Below are 24,804 nucleotides of genomic sequence, written 5' to 3'. Positions count from 1 at the left end.
CCAACTCCCGGAGTTTACCCAAACTCATGTCCATTGAGTCGGTGATGCCATCCAATCATCTCATCCTTTGTCATCCCCTTCTCCTCTGCCCTCAGTCTTTCCCAGCATCAGGGTCTTTTCAAATGAGTCAGCTCTTCACATCAGGTGGCCCAAAGTATTGGAGTTTCAGCTTCAACATCAGTCCTTCCAATGAACACCCAGGACTGATCTCCTTTAGGACTGGTTGGAACCCCTTGCAGTCCAAGGGACTCTCAAGAGTCTTCTCCAACACCACAGTTCAAAAGCATCAATTCTTCAGCACTCAGCTTTCTTTATAGTCCAACTCTCACATCCATACATGACCATTGGAAAAACCATAGCCTTGACTAGATGGACCTTTGTGGACAAAGTAATGTCTCTGCTTTTTAATGTGCTGTCTGGGTTGGTCATAACTTTCCTACCATGGAGTAAGCATCTTTTAATTTCACCATCTGCAGTGATTTTGGAGACCAAAAAAATAAAGTCAGCCACTATTTCCCAGTCTATTTGCCATGAAGTGATGGGACCAGATGCCATGATCTTAGTTTTCTGAATGTTGAGCTTTAAGCCAACTTTTTCACTCTCCTCATTCACTTTCATCAAGAGGCTCTTTAGTTCTTCACTTTCTGCCATAAGGGTGGTGTCATCTGCATATCTGAGGTTATTGATATTTCTCCTGGCAATCTTGATTCCAGCTTGTGCTTCCTCCAGCCCAGCGTTTCTCATGATGTACTCTGCATATAAGTTAAATAAGCAGGGTGACAATATACAGCCTTGACGTACTCCTTTTCCTATTTGGAACCAGCCTGTTGTTTCATGTACAGTTCTAATTGTTGCTTCCTGGCCTGCATACAGGTTTCTCAAGAGGCAAGTTGGGTGTTCTGGTATTCCCATCTCTTTCAGAATTTTCCAGTTTATTGTGATCCACACAGTCAAAGGCTTTGGCATAGGCAGTAAAGCAGAAATAGATGTTTTTCTGGAACTCTCTTGCTTTTTTGACAATCCAGCAGATATTGGCAATTTGGTCTTTGGTTCCTCTGCCTTTTCTAAAACGAGCTTGAACGTCTGGAAGTTCACGGTTCACGTATTGTTGAAACCTGGCTTGGAGAATTTTGAGCATTACTTTACTAGTGTATGAGATGAGTGCAATTGTGCGGTAGTTTGGGCATTCTTTGGCATTGCCTTTCTTTGAGATCAGAATGAAAACTGACCCTTTCCAGTCCTGTGGCCACTGCTGAGTTTTCCAAATTCGCTGGCATATTGAGTGCAGCACTTTCACAGCATCATCTTTCAGGGTTTGAAGTAGCTCGACTGGAATTCCATCACCTCCACTAGCTTTGTTTGTGGTGATGCTTCCTAAGGCCCACTTGACTTCACATTCCAGGATGTCTGGCTCTAGGTGAGTGTGAGTGATCACACCATTGTGATTATCTGGGTCGTGAAGCTCTTTTTTGTACAGTTCTTCTGTGTATTCTTGCCACCTCTTCTTAATATCTTCTGCTTCTGTTAGGTCGATACCATTTGTGTCCTTTATTGAGCCCATCTTTGCATGAAATGTTCCCTTGGTGTATCTAATTTCTTGAAGAGATCTCTAGTCTTTCCCATTCTATTGTTTTCCTCTATTTCTTTGCATTGATCACTGAGGAAGGCTTTCTTATCTCTCCTTGCTATTCTTTGGAACTCTGCATTCAAATGGATATATCTTTCCTTTTCTCCTTCGCTTTTTGCTTCTCTGCTTTTCACAGCAATTTTTGCATTTCTTTTTCTTGGGGATGGTCTTGCTCCCTGTCTCCTGTACAGTGTCACCAACCTCCGTCCATAGTTCATCAGGCACCCTGTCTATCAGATCTAGTCCCTTAAATCTATTTCTCACTTCTACTGTATAGTCATAAGGGATTTGATTTAGGTCATACCTGAATGGTCTAGTGGTTTTCCCTTCTTTCTTCAATTTAAGTCTGAATTTGGCAATAAGGAGGTCATGATCTGAGCCACAGTCAGCTCCCAGTCTTGTTTTTGCTGACTGTGTAGAGCTTCTCCACCTTTGGCTGCAAAGAATATAATCAATCTGATTTTTGCATTGACCATCTGGTGATGTCCATGTGTAGGGTCTTCTCTTGTGCTGTTGGAAGAGGGTGTTCACTATGACCAGTGTGTTCTCTTGGCAGAACTCTATTAGCCTTTGCCCTGCTTCATTCCATACTCCAAGGCCAAATTTGCCTGTTACTCCAGGTGTTTCTTGACTTCCTACTTTTTGCATTCCAGTCCCCTATAATGAAAAGGACATCTTTTGGGGGTGTTAGTTCTAGAAGGTCTTGTAGGTCTTCATAGAATAGAACCATTCCACTTCAGCTTCTTCAGCGTTACTGGTTGGGGCATAGACTTGGATTACTGTGATATTGAATGGTTTGCCTTGGAAACGAACAGAGATCATTCTGTTGTTTTTGAGATTGCATCTAAGTACTGCATTTCAGACTCTTTTGTTGACTATCAAGTGGGTCAAAATATCTGAGATCAAGGCCTGTTTGTCCAAGCAGGCTAAGAAAGCTTGTTTCAGTGGACTTTTTGCTTCTCTGTAAAGCCCTTCTGAGTAAAGCTCTACCTGGCTTGTAAACAGTATTTAATCAGTGGTTCCATTTGGCCAGTGGTGACTCAGCACTTCACGTGGAATGGAGCATTGTGAGCGTGTCCCAGGCCTCACAGTATGACTGGGGGCGCCTGCCTCTTCTCTGATGCATGAAAGCAGCCTCATCAGCTGGGCCTTGTGCCTTATTATCCCTCTCTATCTCAAGCACCAAGCCATACACCCCATTTGTACTTTTCTTTCCCCTGCTATTCCCATGGCTATTCAAGGAGTATTTATTAAGCACCTACTGTGTGCGGGGTGCCAGACTGTACACTTGAGCCCTTGGGCATATTCTGTCTTCTGTGATTTCAGGTATGGAATTCAGTCTTCGCTAACCAGATCGTAAGCTCCCAGAGGGTAAGGGAGTGAATTTTCTACTCCCTTTGTTTCCCTTTAAAGCCCCTAAAACAGAACTCAGCTCAGTGATGGGCACGTGGGGACTTGACTTCTAGGCTCGAGAGTTCAGGACAAGCTCTTGCTCCAGGATAGTATGAGACCAGGTGCGTCCACCTCAGTCAGCAGTGTGGTTTCCGTGCGTGTCTATTCTTTGGGCTCTCATACTCTGGGGAAAGGGAGCAGTGGTTCCAGCCCCCTCCATTCTCCTTTACTCTCTCTCCACACATAGCCCTCTGTGTCCCACTCACCTGCCTTCCGAAGGCGCTTCGCCTCAGCAACCATGAAGACTGAATAGCTGGCTAATCTGTGTATCTGCTTATTATTCTGCTTATTTTCTGTCTTTGTTCCCTACGCACTCGGCCATATCCTGGTTACCTTCTATTGTGAATTTCTGAACATGCAAAGCTTGGAGTAGGCCTCTTCTCCCTACACAGCCTGGGAGCTTATGAAATGCCTCCTGATGGTGGCGGCAGTGAGGGACACTGCGGCGGGGGTGCCGAGGCCCTCGCGATGAGCAGCAGCGGGACTGGGGTCACTCAGTGCCTTTACCCAGAATTCTCAGCTTTTGTCTGCCTCCTGTTGCAGGCCCACCTGCCATTTGCTGTCATTGGCAGCACAGAAGAACTAAAGATAGGTAACAAGATGATGAAAGCTCGGCAGTACCCCTGGGGCACTGTGCAAGGTGAGTGAATCTCCCGGAGAGGGGCTACACTCAGCAGTCCCCTTCTATCTGTCCCTTTGCTTGTCCCCAGTTTCTACTCATTCATCTTGGGCCTCAGGCATCTCTAGGGGTCACCAGCAGGCAAACTTTGGCTTCATACCTGGATTCTCTGCACTGAGCAAGCTCTCTGTCTCCAATGGAGAAAGCATTCCTAAAACAAAAATAAATATACTTGCAGTAAGGTAGGACAGAGAGTGTGAGAAAGCAGGTGTACCACTTGAGTGTACAAGACATACAAGAATGTCCACAACAGTGTTGTTCATGATAGCAAATAGGTAGAAACAACCCAGAGCCATTAAAAATAGATTGGGTGAGTTGCAGAATGTTCAAATAATGCAATATTATACAACAGTGAAGATGGATGGACTGTACATCTACAGCAATGCATCTCACAAACAGCACATTGAGCTAAGTAAATCATAGACAGATATAAGCTGTATGATTCCATTTATATGGAATCCAAAAGTAAGACAAAACTGAACTTTAGGAATTCATGCGTAAATGGTATAACTATAAAGAGAAACGAAGGAAGGATAAACCCCCAAGTCAGGATGGTGGTTAAGTCTTGTGGCAGGGAAGGAGAGGCATGAATGTGATCAGGAAGGGACACAAAGGGGGATTTCCCTGGTGGTCCAGTGGTTAAGACCCCGCCTTCCAAAGCAGGGGATGCAGGTCCAATCTAAGATCAAACCAAGATCCTGCAGTGTGGCCAAAGTTTACCAAAAAAAAAGGAAAGGATGTCTAGGGAGTTGGTAATGTTTCACCTGGGCCATAGATCCAGTGGTGTCCTTTTTTTTTTTTGATCCTTTAAACTGTACATTTCAAGCACTCTTTTGTTTGTATGATTACTTTGCAATTTAAAAACAAACTATTGCCTATAGGCTTGAGACAATTCCTTTTGCAGTCTGCAGTAAGGTACCCTTGGTACTAGTCAGGGTTACTATACGTGAGAGGGTGGTTGGTTTACCATAAACTCATCCCGTGTCCAGACACCGCCCCCCACGGCCCCCACGACCTTCTCCCAGACCTGTGAAACAGAATCTGGGGTAACTGTGCCTGTTCATCTCAGATGCCACCGTCCCAATGTGGTCAGGCCAGACACCCCCATTCCAGCAAGGTGGAACCGCGCCCAGAGACACTCTGTCCTGGTCACCATTGCTGCCATCAGGCCATTATTCACCTTTTGAAAACACCTGTTTTGAAGCATCTACCATCCAAATGGGCCACACTCATGGCTCACATCCCTCCTTGTCACAACCATCTAGCCATGTCCTAGTTCTACACTCTTATTCTGTGGATTTTGATACCTGGTCATAGGTTTTGCCTCTCCTTTAGATGACCTGGATTGGAATCCTAACCCTGCGACTTCTAGCTGTAACATTGCCTAACCTCAGTGAGACCCTGCAAGGATGAGTCCCTTATCTGCCTGCTGAATTCCTAGTCTTCCTTCACGAGTCATCCTAGGGGTCTGTCCCCTCTTTAGTAAAGTCTTCATGCTCCCTGAAGTTCTCAGGACTCCCTTTTCTGGGATCCTGTGATTTGCATTGTGTTACATTTGTGTGTTTGCATCTGTTCTTCCATTAAACTGGAAGCTCCTATGGGCAAGACCCCATGTGTTTGAATTCCCAGTGCCTCATACTATCCTGGGAACAAAGATTCTGCAAGTACTTATCAGACAGATGGCTGAATGTCCATTTGCCATTGTCCTAAAAGTCGTGTGAAGCAAACATTCCTGTGAGTGTCTGATGGGTAAATTTGAGTTGAATCTAAATGTCTACCAGATGTCTTCTTAGATACTTTTATGGTATTGCTGTTTTCCATTACTGTCATTCTTATAATTTTTCATCTGCCTTTTTAGTACAAAAGCCAACTAGAAGGCAACATCTCAAGCTCTATATACACAGGTTAAAAGGTGATGTCACCGTTAGACATTTCACCTCTCGTTTTGTCCATTTCTGCTTCTTCTGACCTTCCTTTCAATGGACTTTCAATACCTCAACCCCTGCCATGCAGTTGAAAATGAAGCCCACTGTGACTTTGTGAAGCTGCGGGAGATGCTGATCCGAGTCAACATGGAGGATCTCCGAGAGCAGACCCACAGCCGGCACTATGAGCTGTACCGCCGCTGTAAGCTGGAGGAGATGGGCTTCAAGGACACCGACCCTGACAGCAAACCCTTCAGGTACCTTTCCCACCAGCCCTGCCCAGCTCAACTCAGCCCACCCGGGGGCAGTGGGGAGGCCTTGCCCCGGAGAATTCACAGGGGAGGCGAGACACAGGATCCCAGACCTAGCGCTGGAAGGCTAAGTCACTCACCAGCTCCATTTGCCTGTCCCTTCTCTGCCCTGGCACACCTGCCAGGGGATGCTGTGGCATGGTGGGCTTGGTAAGCCCTGCTGCCGTGCTTATAAGAATGGGGGTGGGGAGGAGGCCAGGGGATGGGCAAGGCCAATGATCTCACTGCCACAGGCATTTGTATAGTAGCTGTGAGCCCTGAGCCTGGGCCTTGTGCCTCAACATGGCAGTTTGTGCTTGCCTGCTGACCCACATTCTTCACTGGGCTCCTGCTGCTCTGTCAGGTTTCCAGTCTGTTCTTTAACCCCCTCCTCATGATCAAAACCAGGTGGGACCAGGCAGCAGTCACCACACACGTGTTGATGAACTTCCAGCTCTTCGTTACTGCCCTTTAGCGTTTGTGTTCAAGTGCAAGGTTTGTTTTGACCACCAGATGTGAATAATCGTTGACACCTCAAATCAGAATCTAAGATGCTTTCAGAAAAGAGGAAAGTTTTTGAAAGCATTGCTTCAAACGCTTTCAAATAACTATGCTGTTGGGAGCTATGTGAATAAGTGTCTGATCTGTATGCATAATATGTGATGTAAGCCTCACGTTGTAAATTACCATGTCACATGTAGTGCCCTGTACTGGAACATTTCAGGAAATGTCAAGCCTTGATAAACAAGTAAAGGGCTTGCTTGTGGGATAAGAAGGCCTGCAAATGGCCTCTCAGATCCCACAAAACCTGTTCACAGCGGAAAGCCAGCCTGGAGGCATAGAATAGCCATTCCTTTGGGGATGTCTGGTTCCGGAGGGGTAAGTTTACTGCCCTTCATGGACAGGGATCGCTGGAGCCCCTGGAGTTGAAGGAAAACGTGTTGGTCTCTCTGATGGGTGTACCATTAGCTTTCTCCCTTCTACCCTTCAGACTGCTTTAATATGCATCTGCGGAGGAAGAGGTGTCCTCTAGCCCCCTCCTCTCCTCCTCAGCTCCATCCTGACTACCTCTGTTTCTCACATCTTTGCCTTCTGCATGCTTTCTCTGCTGGCTCCTTTCCATCTTGTGGGCAGACATTCTTATCCTAAAAACCTCTCCCTCACTCTGCTCCTTGTCACCAGCCTCTGCCCTGTCAAGGAGTTTGGCTGCAATGGGAAGGAGAGAGAATGGTTCTGTATTTACTGGCTTCTGTTCCACCACGCCACTGAGTACAGAGGCCTCTAGGTCAGCAGTCACATATTCCAGTGTGATCTCTGAGCCCCATCTTCTTTTTTTTTTTTTTAAGAATTTTTTGAATGTGGACCATTTTTAAAGTCTTTATTGAATTTGTTACAATATTATTTCTATTTTATGTTTTGGTTTTTGGCTGTGAGGCATGTGGGATTTTACCTCCCTGATCAGGGATCAGACCCACACCCCCTGCATTGGAAAGCAGTCTTAACCACTGGACCACCAGGGAAGTCCCCCATCTTTTTGTTAAAAATCTCAACACAGCGCTTGATATTCCTTCCCACTGCCTCCTTCCTGAAATTCTCTCTGTGGTTGGCTTTTCTAGCATTGGTCTGTCTGGTTAGAGTCCTCTCTCACACTGTTTTACTTTTTCTCAGCCTCTTTGGCAGATTTGTTTCATTCAACTTCTTCCTTTTTGTGTTCTTTCTGAAGGCTTCTGCTACTCTCACTCTCTTTTCTCTTTGTGGCTGGTTCTTTCTGCTCTCACAGTCCTAAAGAAATAGATCACTCCCAAGTTAAAATGTTACTTTTGAGCTCAAACCCAGTGATCCCACTGCTTACTGGATATTTTCACTTGGCCGTCCGTAGAGGATGTACCTGAAACTCAAGCTGTCTCAAATTTAATTCATCTCTTTCCCTCTTAAACATACTCATTCTCCATTCACCTGAATCATCTTTGACTCCTCCCGAGTCCTTGGAGTTCTGCTTCCCTCACTGGTCTCCCTTTCCCTTCCAGCCTTCACATTAAGAGCCCTTCTTTCCTTCTTTCACTGCATCGGGTCTTCATTGTAGCATGCAGGATCTTCACTGTGTCTCGAGGCTTCCTCTCTGGTTGTGATGCACAGGCTCTAGAAAACGCAGCCTTAGTAGTTGCTGCCTATGAACTTAGTTGTCCCAAGGCATGTGGGATCTTAGTTCCCCAACCAGGGATTGAACCCATGTCCCTGCATTGGAAGGCAGATTCTTAACCACTGGACCACCAGGGAGGTCCCAAGATCCCATCATTTCTTACTTTGATTGTTGGAAAGTCTGTCCTTCATGCAATGCCCAGAGTGGTCTTTCCCATTTTCAAATTGGATCAAGTCAGCCCTGCTTAAAACGCCCAAGTCTTAACATGGCAGCCAACGCCTGCTCTCTCCTGCCACTCTCAGGAACCTTATCTTCCACTACTCCAGCCACATGGGGCCATGCCTGACACCCCAGGTATATGCCATTCCTTCTCCACATGTTCCTTTCCACAGGGTACCCTCTTCAGAGCACCCACCCTCTTCTTCTTTACCAGGCTAACTCCTATTTCTATAAAACTAAATCCAGCCGGGGAGTGGGTGTGGGCAGGGAGACATAACCTAGGCATCTCCCACTGACTGTGAGTTCCTTGATGGCAGGCACAGTGGCTATTGGCTCCAGGTATTGAGTGACTAGCATAGTATCACTTAATTCTGTGTCCAGCATGTGGTAGAATTTCATCAAGTGTTTGTTGAACTCATTCATTAATGTAGTCAGTTTCAGAGCCAGGACCTGGCGGCATAGTGCAGATGGAAGGACCTAGATTATGAGAGGAAACCCAGCGTCCGGTCCCAGCTCTGCCTCTAACTTGCTGTGTGATCTTGAGCGAGTCACCTCACTTCTCTGGGCCTTATCTGTAGAATCAGGGTATAGAAGCAGGTGTTCCAAGTCACTCCAAGTTCAAAGCCAGGTGCCCACAGCTCTGTGCTTCTGCTTTTGCATGTCTCCAAGAACTGAGGAAAGGAGGGTGGGGGAACCCAGGGAGGATCATTGGGGCTGTTTTTCATTGAACAAGAGCCATTCCAAAGGCAGGGGAATTAACCTGACCGTGTTCGCAGTTTACAGGAGACATATGAGGCCAAAAGGAATGAGTTCCTAGGGGAGCTCCAGAAAAAAGAAGAGGAGATGAGACAGATGTTTGTGCAGAGAGTCAAAGAGAAAGAAGCTGAACTTAAAGAGGCAGAGAAAGAGGTAAAATGTGGGTTGGCATGCTAGGTGGGAAGGAAAAGGAGGCTGAACTTAGGCAAGACAAGGATTTCTGCCCCAAGAGAGCAGCTGGGGGAACCTTGGGGCCTCAGGCAGGAATGGGACACAGCATCTGTAGCCCTGCCTCGGTCGGCACAGAGAGGCTGTGAGATCTGTGTCTTTTCCATCCCTCAGTCCCCAAGGCCAGGATATTTTCTCACTCTTTGTTATTTAATTCTCTAGACCCCCACTGTCCCATATAGTAGCTATTTAAATGAACTGAAATTAAATAAAGTTTAAAACTCTATTTATCATTTGCATTCACCATATTTTAAATGTTCAGTCTTCATGCAACTCGGGGCTATGAGATATTGAACATTTCCATCACCGCAGAAAGTTCTATTGGGCAGTGCCACTCAACACTCGAGACCTGACATTGCCCCTCGAGGTCGGGGGAGGCTGATTTTTGTGCCCCCCTTTCTGGGAGTTCATAGCTCAGACGGGACAGTTGATCACTTTCTTGGCGGTCCTGCCCCATCCTGCCTGCTCTGATGGCCATGGGGAGAGATGGTCCCAAGGAGTCCTGGGTACCGTGTTGAATCTTAAGCCAGTGACAGCTGGTGTGTTTCCCCACCCACTTGAGTATTCCGTTCCACTTTATGCTACTGCTAAAGAACATCTGTGCAGCTCTAGTGAGTTTTTAACTAAGGCTTGATGGTCTATCTGGACTTTACTTAAGCCATGACTAATAGACTGCAGTTAGCCCTCACACCATTGCCTTGCCTCCAAGGTCCCACTACTGATTCCCCTACTGCTGCCAGATTAATTGGCCTCAACCACAGTTTTGGTCATGTCAGCAACTGCTTCAGCTCTCTAGGCCTTGAAACCCATAAAGAAAGGAGCACTTAATTACTTCCCAAGTCTCTTCCTCTTTTAATCTGCCAAGACTCTCCAGTGTTATTGCCAAAGCCCATGGCAAGAGTATTGACTTCATTTCAGTTTCACTTTTCAAAAGAAAAATATCACCCCGTACTTTTAGGAAGAGAGGTAAGGTGATCCTTTGAATGAATGAAAGGCCAGTAAGCAAAAGCCAGGTGGACACCACTGATCAGCAGAGCTTCTACCAGCAGCCTACCCTGAGTGACTAGCGGAAGCTGGCTGACCCAACAAGTCTGTCATCCACCACCCCTTACTTGGTGACAGGCCCAGATACCTATAGGACACCCAGCCTCCTCCACGGTGTGCTGTGAGGGCTGTAGAACCCTCCATTCCTTCCTGAATCCTCAAAAGATACTGAAATGATGCTTGAGCTGCTCTTACTACTCAGTATAGTTATCACATTCCAGTTTGTTAGTCACCTTCACCCCCAGTGTGTGTGTGCTCAGCCACTCAGTTGTGTCCAACTCTTTTGTGACCCCATGGACTGTAGCCCACCAGGCTCCTCTGTCCACGGGATTCTCCAGGCAAGCATATTGGAGTGATTGTCATTTCCTACTCCAGGGGATCTTCCTGACCCAGGGATCCAACCTGCACTCCACTCCATTATTCTTGCCTAAAAAAATCCCAAGGACAGAAGACGGGCCACAGTCCATGGGGGTGTAAAGAGTCAGACACGACTGAGCATGCATGCACACACACCCTTAATTCCCCTGATCCACTTATCACGGTAACATGCTAGAACATTGTTGCTCTTCTCCTTTGGGTTTCTGACTCTAATCAGGGCTAGTTGAGCCTCCCCTTGATCAAAGCTGAGGTTTCCACATTCATTTCATTTTCTAAAGTTCTTTTCTTTCCTTCCACATCCACGGACAAGTGTTTTCTTTGACCAGCTTCAGCACTGTCGAAGTTTTCTCTGCAATCTCCAATGAGCCTCCCTGGTTGGAGAGGCTAAGAAAAGGCACAGGCCCCTTTCCTATTGAGAGATCTCATTATATGATCATCTAAAGAATGCGTTGACCTTGGGCAAATTCCTTAACTTCTCATACCTTCTGTTTCCTCATAAAATGCAGATAATAACAGAACCTGCCTCATAGGGTTGTTGTGATGATTAAATGAGTTAATACATATAAAATGCTTAGAAAAGCCAGTATCTGGCCTACAATAAGCACTCAATACATGTTCTGCATTATAACTGATGTTATTATTTTTCATATGTAGTAACTATGGGCACTCCTTTAAATAAAATGCTTGATAAGACAGAATGCATGGTTCCCTGACCATATTCAGGAGCAGAAATGTGGAGATAAAATGGCAGAAGAGAACCATTCAGAACATGATGCCCTTTGGTGACATTATAGCTGTCCCTGGCAGAAATGTCTCCTTGGATCCCAGGGTCCTTCATGGTCACGAGCCCACCCATCCCCACCCCACCCCCACTCCATCCCCCCACCTCCCCCCGCCCGACCCGCACTCTGCTCAGCTGAGCTCTGCTCTCCCCAAACCCCCTGTGCTTCCCTGCCAGCTGCATGAGAAGTTTGACCGTCTGAAGAAACTACACCAGGACGAGAAGAAGAAGCTGGAGGATAAGAAGAAATCCCTGGATGACGAAGTGAACGCTTTCAAACAGAGGAAGACGGCGGCTGAGCTGCTTCAGTCCCAGGGCTCCCAGGCTGGAGGCTCACAGACTCTGAAAAGAGACAAAGAGAAGAAAAAGTAAGTGGCAGGCTGCTCTGGGGTGAGGGCCTCTTTCTGCTCCTGTTCATCCCCTCAGGCTGGTGATAGAGGCCAGCTGTGGGCTGATAGGCTCCTTTGGGCCCCTGGACCTGGTCTCGGTGTCCCCACAGGCCCCACAGATTCCCTACATCTGGGGAGCTGAGAGGAGGCGAGGGCTGTATGTGGCCTCAGAGGACCAGCCCCTCTGCTCCGCCCACTTGGCAAAGTCCTGCCAACTCAAGGCAGGAGGAGAGGGAGGGAAAAGGGAGGAAAAGCAAAAGGCAAGTGAGAAAGTAGAAAGAAGAAAGGCGGAAGCGATGAGAACCTGCAAAGTTACAAGAAAGAGATGAACAAAAAGAAGGGCAGAGAGAGGATAGCAGAAGCCTCTGGGTCTCCTCTCCCTCCGGGAGGTGGGAGCTGGAAGGACTCCCAGGCCAGCTTGCTCATCCTATGCCTGAGGTGGTTCAGCCCTGGAGCCCCCCTCACCCCCCTCAGTTCTAAGGGCTGTGCCTAACAGAGTTTAAGCACTGCCACTGAAGGCTGCAGCCCGGTCCTGATTTCTCACCCTTTCCTGTCCCTCCCTCTTGGGTGCTTAGTTGTCCCCAGCCTGGGGTGCTGGGAACTTGGCTGGGAACTTGAATCCTCAGATGCTAATATCCTCTGCAGGCCCACCCTCCACTGGGGAACGACTGCACCGTCCGTCTCTCTCCCCTGGGGTTTGGCGACACAGGACGTATGGGCTCCTGGTTACCATTGGGTCAAGAATGCTGACCCAAGCCCTGGCCTCGCTTGCTGGGGTTACCTATTCCTCATCCCAGAACCAGAGAAGAGAAAAACATTTCCGACGGGACTTGTACAACAGCAGGAAAACATGTAGTGGTCCCTTGCACTCCAGCTGTTTGGGCAGTGTGACCGGAGGAGCCAAACTAAAGTGGTCTGAGGCTCTACAACATGGCCATCATCAGTGCCTTCTGTTCTTAGCCACTTTTTGCTGGACTCCATTGCTAGTTACTGGCCAGAAGGAGGAAACATCTTCCTTTCTTCTGTCCCCTGGCTCATCACTTAGGAATAAAACAGTACCACATTTCACCAAGAATAAAATGCAACAGTAAAATATCTTAACTTTGAAGGCACTAAGTTTTGCCATCTGATCATTCTTTTTTCAAAAGTGTCATTTGGGCATTTTCACCAATTTGTTCAGAGATTTTTGTCACGGAGTCACAACACTGTATGTCAGAGTCACTGATGATCTCTCTTTTTTTTTTTTTTTTTTTTTGGTATTACATGATAAAATTCAACTACCCTGAACAAAGCCTCTTTGGACACACTCTATATTAACTGACCTGTAATGGTGTGTTAGTTGTAGCAGCAGGAATGGATTCCTATTTTTAAGATCAGAAAAGTCTAAATTAGTCTTCCAGCTCTAACCTGCTGCCTTCACAGTCCCAAGGTGTTTGTTAACAGGATCCCTGGGGCAGTTTCACAGCCTGCTGGCTGGAATTAGGAGATTCATTTGTTGGGACCCCACTGACACTCAACTATATAAATAGTCCCCATTGAGCTGTTCGGTGGAAGTTCTTCCCAGACCAGGCTTTCTCCTAGTTGCCTCCAATTGACTGACCACCACCCCCACCCCTAGCCGAAGACCCCACATAAGGAGACATGTCTCTCCAGTCTTCTAGGAATATTTGGAGCTGGTGATGGCACCCGTTTCCAGTTTTGAGATGAGTGAAAACCTCACTCACACCAGGCACATCCTATTAACAAGAGAGCCTGACAAAACAGCCTACTGTCTTCTATACTTTCAGATATATGTGTCTGCTGGTCTGGGCTTCTTACGTAATTCCCTGAACAGTTGCCTAACCTCCGGAAGACCTGTCTTTAGCCCAGTGTCACTCTGGTCCCATGGTGATGATGGGGGCGGGGGTGGGTGAAGGGCGAAAGTGGGGGTAGAAGCATTTCTTCTGGAGAGACGGTGGTTGGATCTAATCGAGTCACCTACTGAGAATTTTCTTTGGCTGCCCTTAAAGAAGTTAAGAAAGAGTACTGTTGTTTCAGGGGATCCCTACCAGCCCACCCTCCCACCTTCCCCTCCCCACTCCTCCTAATCTCCTTTGACCTCTAACTCTTCATTATTTGCATCAATTCATAATATTTGATTTCTCCCCAAGCTCACTCCATCTTCATCAGCTCTTACTGTTTTACAGTTAACTCTGCTGTTTGCTGCATGCTGCATGATACCCAGGGCCCTGGTAAGCTTTATTAACTCTAAATAGAACTGGCAGTGGCTTCTAGAACACACATACCTAATAGCAAAGAAGCTGCCTCATTGTTCTAGCCGGGTTTCTCTTGTGACTTATAATATTGAGAAATAGTCTAGTTTGATTCCAAGTGTACATGTGCAATATTTGCCTTCCTGATTAAAAGTGGGGTGTTTTCCGACTTTTCTACCTAGCCTAGGTGGAACCTGTGATAGGTATTTGAGGTTTCCATTTTAGCCACTTTTTTTTCTTAAGGAGACTTCATCATTACTTTCAAAATGAACTAAACTGTAGTGATGAGGGGAACTGTTGGATTCACAAGCCCTGTCCTGCAATGTCACAGTCAGCTTTGAGCCCCAGGTTTGGGAAGGTTTCAAGTCAATGGAAACTTGTTTCTCTGTTTCCCTCTGGTGGCTGTTTCTTATCTGAGGGGTTCAAATTTTCTAATTTCATTTGGCTATGTAATCTCCCAAAACCATAATAAAAGGGGAAGAAAGGGAAGAGTTAGATATTAGAGAGAATTCCTTATACTCTTATCTACAAGTACCAACTTCATGAACACCTCTGATAAGGAGCTAAGCAGGTAAGATGCATTCCTGAGGGCGAGGTGTTATGTCAACAGGAGTAAATAAAGCAGCCCCTGGCATTGCGTAGTTTATAGGTTGATGACAGCAGTGATTAAGCTTCCATCTATTTTACTAAACTTAGGTAGTGAGTGGAGAGGAACACAAATATTTTCAATCTAACATAATTAGGCGTATTGCCATTTAAAACTTTGCCATAGAAACTTTCAAACAGGAACAAAAGAAGAGAGGATAATACAATGGAGCCCCATGTACCCAACCCCCAGCCCCCAAACAACTGTCAACATAAGCCAGTCCTGTCTCATTTATTGCCCCCAAATTGGCTGGATTATTGTAAAGCAAAACGCATCTCATTTCATCTGTCACTACTTCAGCATGGATCTCCAAGAGCTAATGACTCTTGAAAAAAATAACCACAATGCCACCATTATCACACCTCCAAATTTAACAATTCATTCACATAAAATTTCTAGCCAGGGTTCAGAATACCCTGGTTGTCTCATAAATGCCTTTTACATTTGGTTTCTTTGGATCGGGGAATATACAATATTGAGAAGAGTTCTCCACACTCACCATGGAGTTTATGATTTAAATGGAGAACCTGCTGTTAGTCACCAAAATAATTGCTGCAGCTACTGCACCAGGGACTTTGGGCAGCTGGCAAAACATCCTACTTTGAAGCAAATCCCGAAGAGGAAGTCCATAGAGGCTTCTGAAACATAAGGCCTATGAAATTGGGCCAAAGGAAACAACCCTAAAAGAACAATGAAATGATTTCTTGTCTGGCTTAAAGGCAAGACTTGGAGCCCTGTGCATTGACTTGAATGAAACCTAGGAAGACACAGTTGTGGAGTGCATGTCCATGGCCGCAGTCCTAGTGCCCAGCAGAGTGGCTGATGCTCGGTTCACGTGATTTCCTCAGTTCCCCTATTTTCAAGGAGGAAAATAGGAAAGATGCATCCTGCTCAGTTAGCTTTCAGTTCATGAAACCCAGATTAACGTGGTTTGACACAGTTTGGTTCGGCTTTCCCCGAGTAAATCATTGGTAGTGGCCATTACTAAAAGGAATTTTTTCAAAACTATAATTAAAGCCACACTTAACGATCAAGAGTCAATTGGCAAGCAGTGGGAACAGCCAACTCCGACCCTAAGCAGGTTGGCTTTTTCTGGCATGCTTCTCCCCAGCAGACCACAAGAGCAGTTCCAAACCAAATAGAGATTGCCGTCTGTAGCCATCTGTAGTTGTAACAAAACACTTCCTCTGTGACCCACACACAGTTGTAGGTACTCTGGCAGGGGGACAGAGTATGATGTATGGGCAGTTCGCCTAGCAAAATATTTCAGCCTTCCCAGGCCGCCCAGGACATAAGCCCTTGCAGTGTTCTATAGGTTTCTTTTCCCCTGGGAAGTAGACAAGGAAGAACAAAAGAGCTGAGCTTTCATAGGACCTTTTAATACTATTCAAAGTGTTTTTCCTCACGCTATCTTATTTTCACATTATGACAGTCCTGTGAGGCAGAGGAGGAAGGTGCTGATCTTCAGTTCACAAGATGAACAAATGGAGGCATGGGGTTAAGGGACTTACCAAGGCTGACACAGGGAGTTATTGGCAGAACTGGAATGAGAACACAAAACTAGTTTTGGTATAAACTGCCATCCTCATGCGTGTGTGTGTGTGTGTGTTTGTATTCACTCTGAGGAAGCGACTGTACAGATAGACTCAGCTTATGCTTTTAACTATCCCTCCCCAATATCTTTAATGAGAGAAATGTGTTCAGGTAAAAAAAATAAAACAAGGGGCTTGGGTCCACAGGCAAGGAGTTCTCAGGGACACTGTGGTGTGAAGGAGAGTCACAATCAAGCAACCCAGGGATCTGGGCTCTGCTCCTGTAGGTTGTGACTCTTTGTGACCTTGGGCAAGTCAGTTGGCCTCGCAGTGGTTCTCAGCATCCTCATAAGTCAAATGAGGAAATTGTCCCCATTTATGTCACAAGGGTGAAGTTTGAACGGGAGAAAGTTCAAAGTGCAGAGTGAACACAAACCAGTAATGGATTTCCATTGTTCAGGTTTCCAGGTGACTGTGGTTAGACCCTGGTGCAGAGGCCAGTCACCACCCCCAGATACTTCTCAGACAGATCTTGCCCCGGGGGACCAGTTAGTGGACCGGGGCTCTTCAAAGGTGAAACCTCTACCCCCTCGGCATTCGCTGTGGGGTGAGGCCATCACTGGTTGAGAGCCTGGCACTCTGTGCTGTGGCCTGAGCCACTTGGAGATTTGCTGAAGGTGTTCCTGTACAAGGTGTCAGGGTCGGGCGCACTAGTCAGGACCTAGTCATTAAGAAGAGAGAAAAAGGATTCTTGTGGCTCTTGATTATTTTACTAGCCGATGCCATGACAGTCGCCACTCAGAGGTGTGTGGGGGTGAATGAGAGAGAAAGCATGTTCCCAGAAGCCAATGCAGTAAGACCTTAAGACCATCTAACATAGCTGTATTCTAATTTATCCATCAGTCATCATGACAATTCTAACCTTTGTTTTGTTTTTTACATTAATCCATCCATTCATTAACCCAACTTCTCTTTTCATTTTCAGTTTGGGTTTCCTGTAGACGCCCTTTTCCTGCGCAACAGAGCTGGGCCTCCCTTTCTCTAATTCCCCCTTAACACGTCTGTGGGGCACACAACCCGTGCCCTCCCCTTTCTTCCTGCCAAGGTTTATAGAAGCCCAAGAGTCTGAGGACTGAGTCTGGCCTCTGGGCAAGAAGCCAGCAGTCACGTGGTTTAAAGCTGCATCCTGCATCCCAGTGCCCCTCCCAGCGCCCCCCGCCGGCCACTCCCCGCCCCATCTTTGACTGTAACACGTGCAGGGGCTCTGCCTGCTCCACGGCACCACCAGCTTCCCTGTTCCAATTCCGAATGCTGTTTGTTCCCCCGAGGTATTTGCATCCAGCCTGGCTGGGTGAGCACCAGTCAGCAGGGCTTTCCCTCTTAGTCCGCAGTCACTTGGCTTCCCCAGCCACCACTAAGCCCCTGACAGGAACCACAGCCTCTCCTCAGAGGGTTCCAGAAGGAGATCCTTCGGTCAGCCCAGCCCTTTCCAGTTTTGATTCACTCAAAAGTGACTGCACTCAAACTCTGTTAAGAACCTGGAATGAGTTTATTTGCACCCAGCCCTTCCCAGACAACACAACTGCTGAAGAAAATAGCGTAAATGTCCCTCTCTGTAATTCTAAGTACCCTACAGATGCAGGAGGGAGAATAAACCTGAATATTAGTACCAGCGTAGTGTCTTACGGAATTGTTATGAGGTGTCTTGCATCTCCTCTGTAATTTCCCTGAGGATGCCACACCATCCCAACAAGGCAGGGTCAGTAGCAGGTGTAAGCATCCTGTGTCGTAAACTGCCAGACTGAGTGGTTCAAGAATCAGTGTTTTTACTTTGGCTTTGAGGAATCTTCCAGTCTATTTATTTGGTGAATTTGATGATGATGAGTTTCAATCTGTATTTTGCATGTGTCTCCTAATAAGAAGAGGAGGTGAGACTGTCAGTCGGAGAAGAGAAAAGAGATGTTGTACCTTGGAAGGTCCCTAACTTTGCCTCTAAGGATTTGATATTTGAAAACTTCTAGCCCGGATTTGTATAATGGGGCCTCTCTGATAGTGGCTTTGGGAACCCCTTTGAAGTTGAGAGCCCTCTCTTGTCAGGGCCACGAGGCACACTGGACTTTGGTGTTAGACCAGTGAGAAAGGGAGAGCTGGCGGTGACTGGCAATGATCCGTGGCTAACACGCCGTTTCTCTACCCTTCCTTTGCAGTAATCCATGGCTGTGTACTGAATAGTATTCCCCGCTACAGCTGGACTGGACTCCACTTAGCCTTTTAAGCCAAGGTTCCTATTGTAACTGACAGTTTTCCTTTGGGGTGCCAGGCAGCCGGGTCCCCGGCCCCTGCCATGTTCGTCCACTTCAAGCCCCACCTCTTCTTTCTATTTCTGCCTCACAGTCCCACTGGCATTGACCATGACCTTCTTTTTTATTTTTTGGTCACTTGCTTTGAAAACACACAATCGAACAAGGCTATGCCAAATTTTCAGACCTTTTTGAAGTATTGAGAATGGGGAGGGGGTGTTCTCTTTTCAATAATAGATAATAACAGGAAGCAAAAAGTAGAAACAACGGAAAGCAAACGAATGCACACACTTTATCTTTTCTTGTTGGCAAAGCAAGAGGGCAGTTTTGAGATGTATTGTTTGGTGAGTCACTGATTGGTGAGTGGCCAGAAGCAAGTATGAATGAAGGTGATGCTGCCAAAGCAGAAGCTAGTTTCTTGAGAAAATCCAAGTCACACAGTGGAGCATTTTAGGAGACCCTATGCTTGGAGATTTAAAAGCCAAAAAAAAAAAGCTTGGATCCTCAGCTTGGCTCAGGGAGATGCTAAGTTAAGGCTGTCAAGTCTCCATGGGAAAGGCTTCTTATTTGCAGCCTTATTTGACCAGTTTCACAGCTGCTTCCCAAGAATCCCAAACTTAAACAACTAACGGTCTCCATTCCGCCCCCCCCCCAGTAATTATTTGCATCACAAATAGGAGGTCCCCTCATTTACATTTATTTACAGATTAACTACTTGAGGTTTGAGTGGTTCTGAAAACTTCAGAAGGTATTAGAGCCACCCAGCCTTTGAGAGACCTTCAGAGACTGGGCAGGAATTTTGTATGAAAGGAGATATTTGGGTCCAGAAGACAGGTAGGATGCACTTTTTGTAAGAGGAAATTGAGGTGCAGAGAAATGAAGGGACTTTGCCAGAGGTCCCAGGGCTGTTTCATGGCAAAAGTCAGGCTAAATTCAGTGTCTTCTGAGACCCGATACTTTTCACAAATGGATTCAATCTGTTCATGTTCATTCCTAGAGACAAGTCTTTTGATGTTCAGGAGAAAATGAATAGTTAGCATTAGAGCGCCTTTGAGGTTTTTATCCCATAGAAAAATATTCGAGGATGGGGTGGGCAGGGATGGGCAAAGCAGAGGACTCTAGTCCCACTGCTGAACTGAGTGCTTCTGCTGACAATAAGAGTCATGGACACCTGTTAGCTGCTCAGCTTTCCTGGGAGTCTGGAATGAGGCTTGTGAGTGCGGAAGTTTAACAGGTGACAGAGATGACCCTTGTCATCAAGGAAGTTTGGTAAACAAAAATCTAACTTGTGCGTGAACATGAGACCTTTATAAAGTCAACCAAGGCTATGTAAAATAATTAAAATGCTTATTTTATCGGGTATCTTGTCTCACTGTAAACAGAAAGATTTTTTTCCTTCTTCAGTGAAAAGATTTTTTACTGGGTAAAATTGTTACTATTAAAAAAATTACCCTAATACTCTGTTTACTTCTGGCGAAACAAAACCAGTCATTAGAAATGGTCTCTGTCCCGCCCCACCCTTACCCTAGACTGAAATGGTTTTCCTGAAAAATCCCCACATGTACACACACACACACGCCTCATTTCTCTTAAGCCAAGAAGTTTGCTTTTCCTAGATGCAGGATAGATCACTTTTGGTTTAGTTTATGTTTTTTTTTGTTTGTTTGTTTTAATCATTTGGCATTCACATGTGGCTGTCAATATGCGCTTTTTTTTTTTATTATTAAAACAAGAAGCTTGAAACTGGTGTGTGGTGTTCTTAAAACCTTCTCAGCAGATTTTCCAGTGGTGATGGCCCATCATGACCCCATTTCTCACCTGTCTTCTCCATGTATAATCTGTGCTACTTCACACTGCCCACCTCCCTGACCCTGTCTTACTTTGAATGTCTTTTTTCTTTGGCTAATTTCATGTTTTCTTTCTCTTTCCCTCTCCAGCTTTTTTTAATCTTGTCTTCAGCAGCTGCACTAAGTCTAAAGGAGAAGACTACCATTATAGAAGAGTTAGGGTTTCCATATTGTCTCAAACCAGAAACCAACCAATTCCCTCTCCCTCCAAATTGTGTGCTCACGCGCGTACACACACACACTCTCTCTCTCAACAAGTGTTCATGTGTCCAGGCAAGAAGCTCTCTTCCAACTTACATGGTATTTTAACTGGAAGTGTCTTGTCCTAACCTAACAAGGCAGGAAAAGATCCGTCCGAGCTGCAGAATGGACCCAATGTAACCTCAGAGAGACAACTGCAGGATGACTCACCCAAGTGTAAGTGACTGAGGCAGGAGACCTCAGCTGTGGGTGTGGAAGTACTGTTCACAAGTTTTTCATTTGAGTTTTCTGTTTTTCCTTTTAAACACCATTTCTCTGATTCAATGGGTTGATTGTCTACAGCCACTATTAAACATTTCTGAATATGGATGAGGAAGTCAAGCAACATTCATATCTTCTTCAGCATTCACAGACCTTCTGCAGATCCCCTCAGCAAGTGGGGCAAGTCGATCTACTAACATTCAGGTGGAGAAAGGAAAGGAGAGATGGGGGAGTTTAAGCTTAGTGAGAACAAAATTACTCCATTCAGCATTCCAAGGCCAGTTGGGGTTTTGAGAGAGGTTTCTGCTCAATGTGGGACCTGGAGGGAGAGCTTTGATGTTGATAAATCTGCCCCGAATTCATTGGTTTAACTTGGATCGAAATACCATGTGAGTGTGCTCATCCCCATATAGCCCTATGACCATTGCCATTCCACTGTCCCGTGTCTCTTGAGAGAGCCTCTTTGCATGTTTTCCAAAATCTGTGTTCATTCTTCCTTTCTTCTCCTTTGTTCTTTTTGCTCAGAGATGTGACCAGTCACTGCCCCTCTGGGGCTTTCATTCACCAGGAAAAACATCCCAAAACCAGCACTGTTTAGCTTGATACCTTTATAATGTCCATGTCAATTTTCAATAAAATTCAAAGAAATGCTCAGTGGCTGTGTGATTATTAGGTGATGCCTTAGGAGGAGTTTGCCTTAGGAGGAGTGGGTGGCTTCCTTTCAAGGGGGTGATTTGAGGGGCTCAGGGAGGCACCATCAGCCCGTTTGCAACCTTCCTGGGTGGGCTACTGTGACCACACCCCCCATCTGGGCGGGGGGGGGGTTGGGGGGGTGGGGGGAGTCCTTTACTTTTTCTTCATTAGCATGGATTTCACTGATTCGTTGAGCTCATCTAGGATAATAGATGGAGAAAGTGGAGTGCCAGATCCTATAGAATAAGAATAAGAGTCGGTTGAGTTTTAATTCCAGAAGGAAAAGGACTGTGCTGCATGGCTTCTCTTATTATTACTGTGATGTGAACATCCTGAAAATTCATGGGCATGACTCCAAAAGCCTTCTATAAATAGGGTCTACTAGAGAGGGAAGCTTCCTTGTCCCTCCCAGTATTCAAGTGGGCAAGAGGGACAGTGGTCAGTTTTCATAATTCTGGCTGCAATCGACGTGGAATTTCCTTTCCTCGCCTTCATTTCCCAAATAGCCAGATGTTGGAGACCGGAAGGTGGTTGGTACCCTCTCCGCACCAAGCCCTTGGAGACCTCTGAATGGAAGGGGTACCAGGGAAAATGACGCTGGCCTGCACTGTGCAACTCGCACACTAGAGAGCAGCTGAGCGGGACAACACTCGCCCATGATGTCACAGCCCCCGGCATCCTGGAGGTGTGGAAAAATACCGGTTCTGGAGCCAGACAGACTTGCTAGCTGTGTGTGTTTGGGGGCAAGTTGTGGTCAAAACCTCCCTGTAAAGAATATCAACAACTCCCTTGCAGCAATGATTGCAACGGTTTTGTGAGCTACTGTAAACTAAGGAGGTGGGTGTTCACTAAAGGAAATTCCTATTAAGGATGGAGTTTCCCCTTTACTAGAAGTATCTTAGGTTCTTCCAATCCATGGTTTCTCACCCTCAGCACTATTGTCTTTTGAGACCAGATAATTCTTTATTGTGGAGGCCGACGTGTGCATTGTAGCATCCCTACCCACTAGATGTCAGTAGCACACTATACTACCCCATCCCCAGTTCTGACAAAACTCTCCAGATAATGCCAAACGTCCCCTGGAGGGCAAAATTGCCCCAAATTAAGAACCATTGCTCTGGGCCACGGGTCAGCAAACTTTTCCTGTAAAGGGCCAGCAGGCAAATATTTTAGGCTTCACAGGCCACATGGTGTCAGAAACTATTTTACTGCTCAGTACAGACCAAAACCAGCCATTGATAATACATAGAAGGATGAATGTGACTGTGCACTAATAAAACTGCATTTATGGACACTGAAATTTGAAATTCATGTGTGGGTTTCATTTTCACATGTCCTGACTTATTATTATTTATATTTCTTCCAACCATTTAAAATTTAAAGACCATTCTTAGCATGCTGCTGCTGCGTCGCTTCAGTCATGTCCGACTCTGTGTGACCCCATAGACGGCAGCCCACCAGGCTCCCCGGTCCCTGGGATTCTCCAGGCAAGAACACTGGAGTGGGTTGCCATTTCCTTCTGCAATACATGAAGTGAAAAGTGAAAGTGAAGTCGCTCAGTCATGTCCGACTCTTCGAGACCCCGTGGACTGCAGCCTACCAGGCTCCTCCGTCCATGGGAGGGTCATATAAACACAGGGAGTGTGACTGGATTTGGCCTGTGGGCCACCGTTTGTCGACCCCACTTCTAATGCATTTTGGTGCTTGTTTAACACATCACAGGTGGCGCTAGTGGTAAAGAATCTGCCTGCCAAAGCAGGAGACACAGGTTCGATCTCTGGACTGGGAAGATCCCCTGGAGTAGGAGATGGCAAGCCATTCTAGTATTCTTGCCTTGAAAATTCCATGGATGGAGAAGACTGGTGGGCTACAGTCCATGGAGTCACAGAGTCAGACACAACTGAGCATGCATAGATGAATGCATCACAAAGCCTAAAGGTCTTAGAAGTGACTGGCTGGTCAAAAGAAATCAGAAATGAAGACAAATGGCTGATATTTTAATGCAAGTTGGTGGGGAAATGGGCTTGGTTAACTAAAATTTGTATATCATTTTGCTAGAGCATAGATGGGGGCAAGGGTCTGCTGGGGTGCTGAGAGCCAGTTCCTAGGGACTTACTGAGCAGTGAGAAGGCCAAATGCTTCTAGGGACAGAACCAGGCTTCTAATACCTTCAAAATGGCTAAGCAACCTGGGCTCCAGTTGTAAGCAACTGAAGTTAAGCAGTGTCCTTTTGTGTTTGAAAAGCCCCCACTCAGCTGAGTCCCCTTGATGTTCATCTGAAACTATCACAACATTGTTAATCGGCTATACTCCAATACAAAATTAAAAGTTAAAAAAATCCTGCCACTGAGCTTCAGGCCTATCTTCTCCTTGAAGACTTTCTTGACCCCATCCACCTGTTTTGATCTCTTCTTCCTTTTCAAAAACCTCCTGGCTGAAATTGTTTAATCTTCTCTGCTTCTCATTTGAGAGACTTCATTCTTCAAGAGATGTTAAGCTTCCTTAGAGTAGAAACATCATTTACAGCTCCCCAGCGGGCCCAGGAAAGTGCCGGACACACAATAAAGAGCGATTAAGAGGTAACTAGATGACGATTCTTCACCAATTTAGGGAGCTATTGCACTTTTGAAACAATTTACTTTTGAGATTAAATAATAATAGTGCAAAGTACACTCACATGCTCTTGACCCAGATGTACCAACTGATAATATTTTGCCCCATTTGCTTTGTCATTTACATTGAGGTGCCCCCTTCCCCCTCCCCTGGAACCAAATAGATAGAGAAAGATACATAACATTTTTTCTGAACCATTTGAAGATAATTTACAGGTATTCTGGCCTTTACTCCTAAATATTTCAATGGGTATTTCCTAGCAATAAGGATACTCTCTTACATAGCCACAGTTACCAACTTCAGTAAATTTAACCTTGTTATACTACTTTAACCTATTGAATAGTATGTGTGTGTGCTCAGTCACTTCAGTTGTGTCCAACTCTGTGACCTTGTGGACTGTAACTTGCCAGGCTTCTTTGTCCATGAGATTCTCCAGGCAAGAATGCTGAAGTGGGTTGCCATGCCCTCCTTCAGGGGATCTTCCCTACCCAGGGATGGAACCGAGGATCCTGTGACTCCTGCATTGCAGATGGATTCTTTACCCACTGAGC

General features: G+C 46.0%; 1 protein-coding gene across 9 annotated transcripts in view; it reads left to right on the top strand.

The window, feature by feature from the left end:
- SEPTIN6 (septin 6) overlaps positions 1-21,601 on the top strand; it is a 158,980-nt gene extending 137,379 nt beyond the window's left edge. For 3 of the 9 annotated variants that reach the window (XM_061408548.1, XM_061408549.1, XM_061408542.1), the window contains exons 6-10: positions 3,623-3,719; positions 5,772-5,940; positions 9,109-9,241; positions 11,697-11,887; positions 20,576-21,601. In XM_061408548.1, the coding sequence (XP_061264532.1) occupies positions 3,623-3,719; positions 5,772-5,940; positions 9,109-9,241; positions 11,697-11,887; positions 20,576-20,585 (600 nt within the window). In that variant the 3' untranslated portion in view covers positions 20,586-21,601. Of the gene's footprint in view, positions 1-3,622; positions 3,720-5,771; positions 5,941-9,108; positions 9,242-11,696; positions 11,888-14,094; positions 14,140-17,323 lie in introns of all 9 variants that reach the window. The other 6 variants (XM_061408544.1, XM_061408545.1, XM_061408540.1 and 3 more) reach the window with 3 other exon arrangements.
- The last annotated feature ends 3,203 nt before the right edge of the window (positions 21,602-24,804 follow it).

This window comes from Bos javanicus, chromosome X (assembly GCF_032452875.1).
Source record: "Bos javanicus breed banteng chromosome X, ARS-OSU_banteng_1.0, whole genome shotgun sequence".
Taxonomy (NCBI): Eukaryota; Metazoa; Chordata; class Mammalia; order Artiodactyla; family Bovidae; genus Bos; species Bos javanicus.
This window is presented reverse-complemented; position numbering and strand designations above follow the sequence as displayed.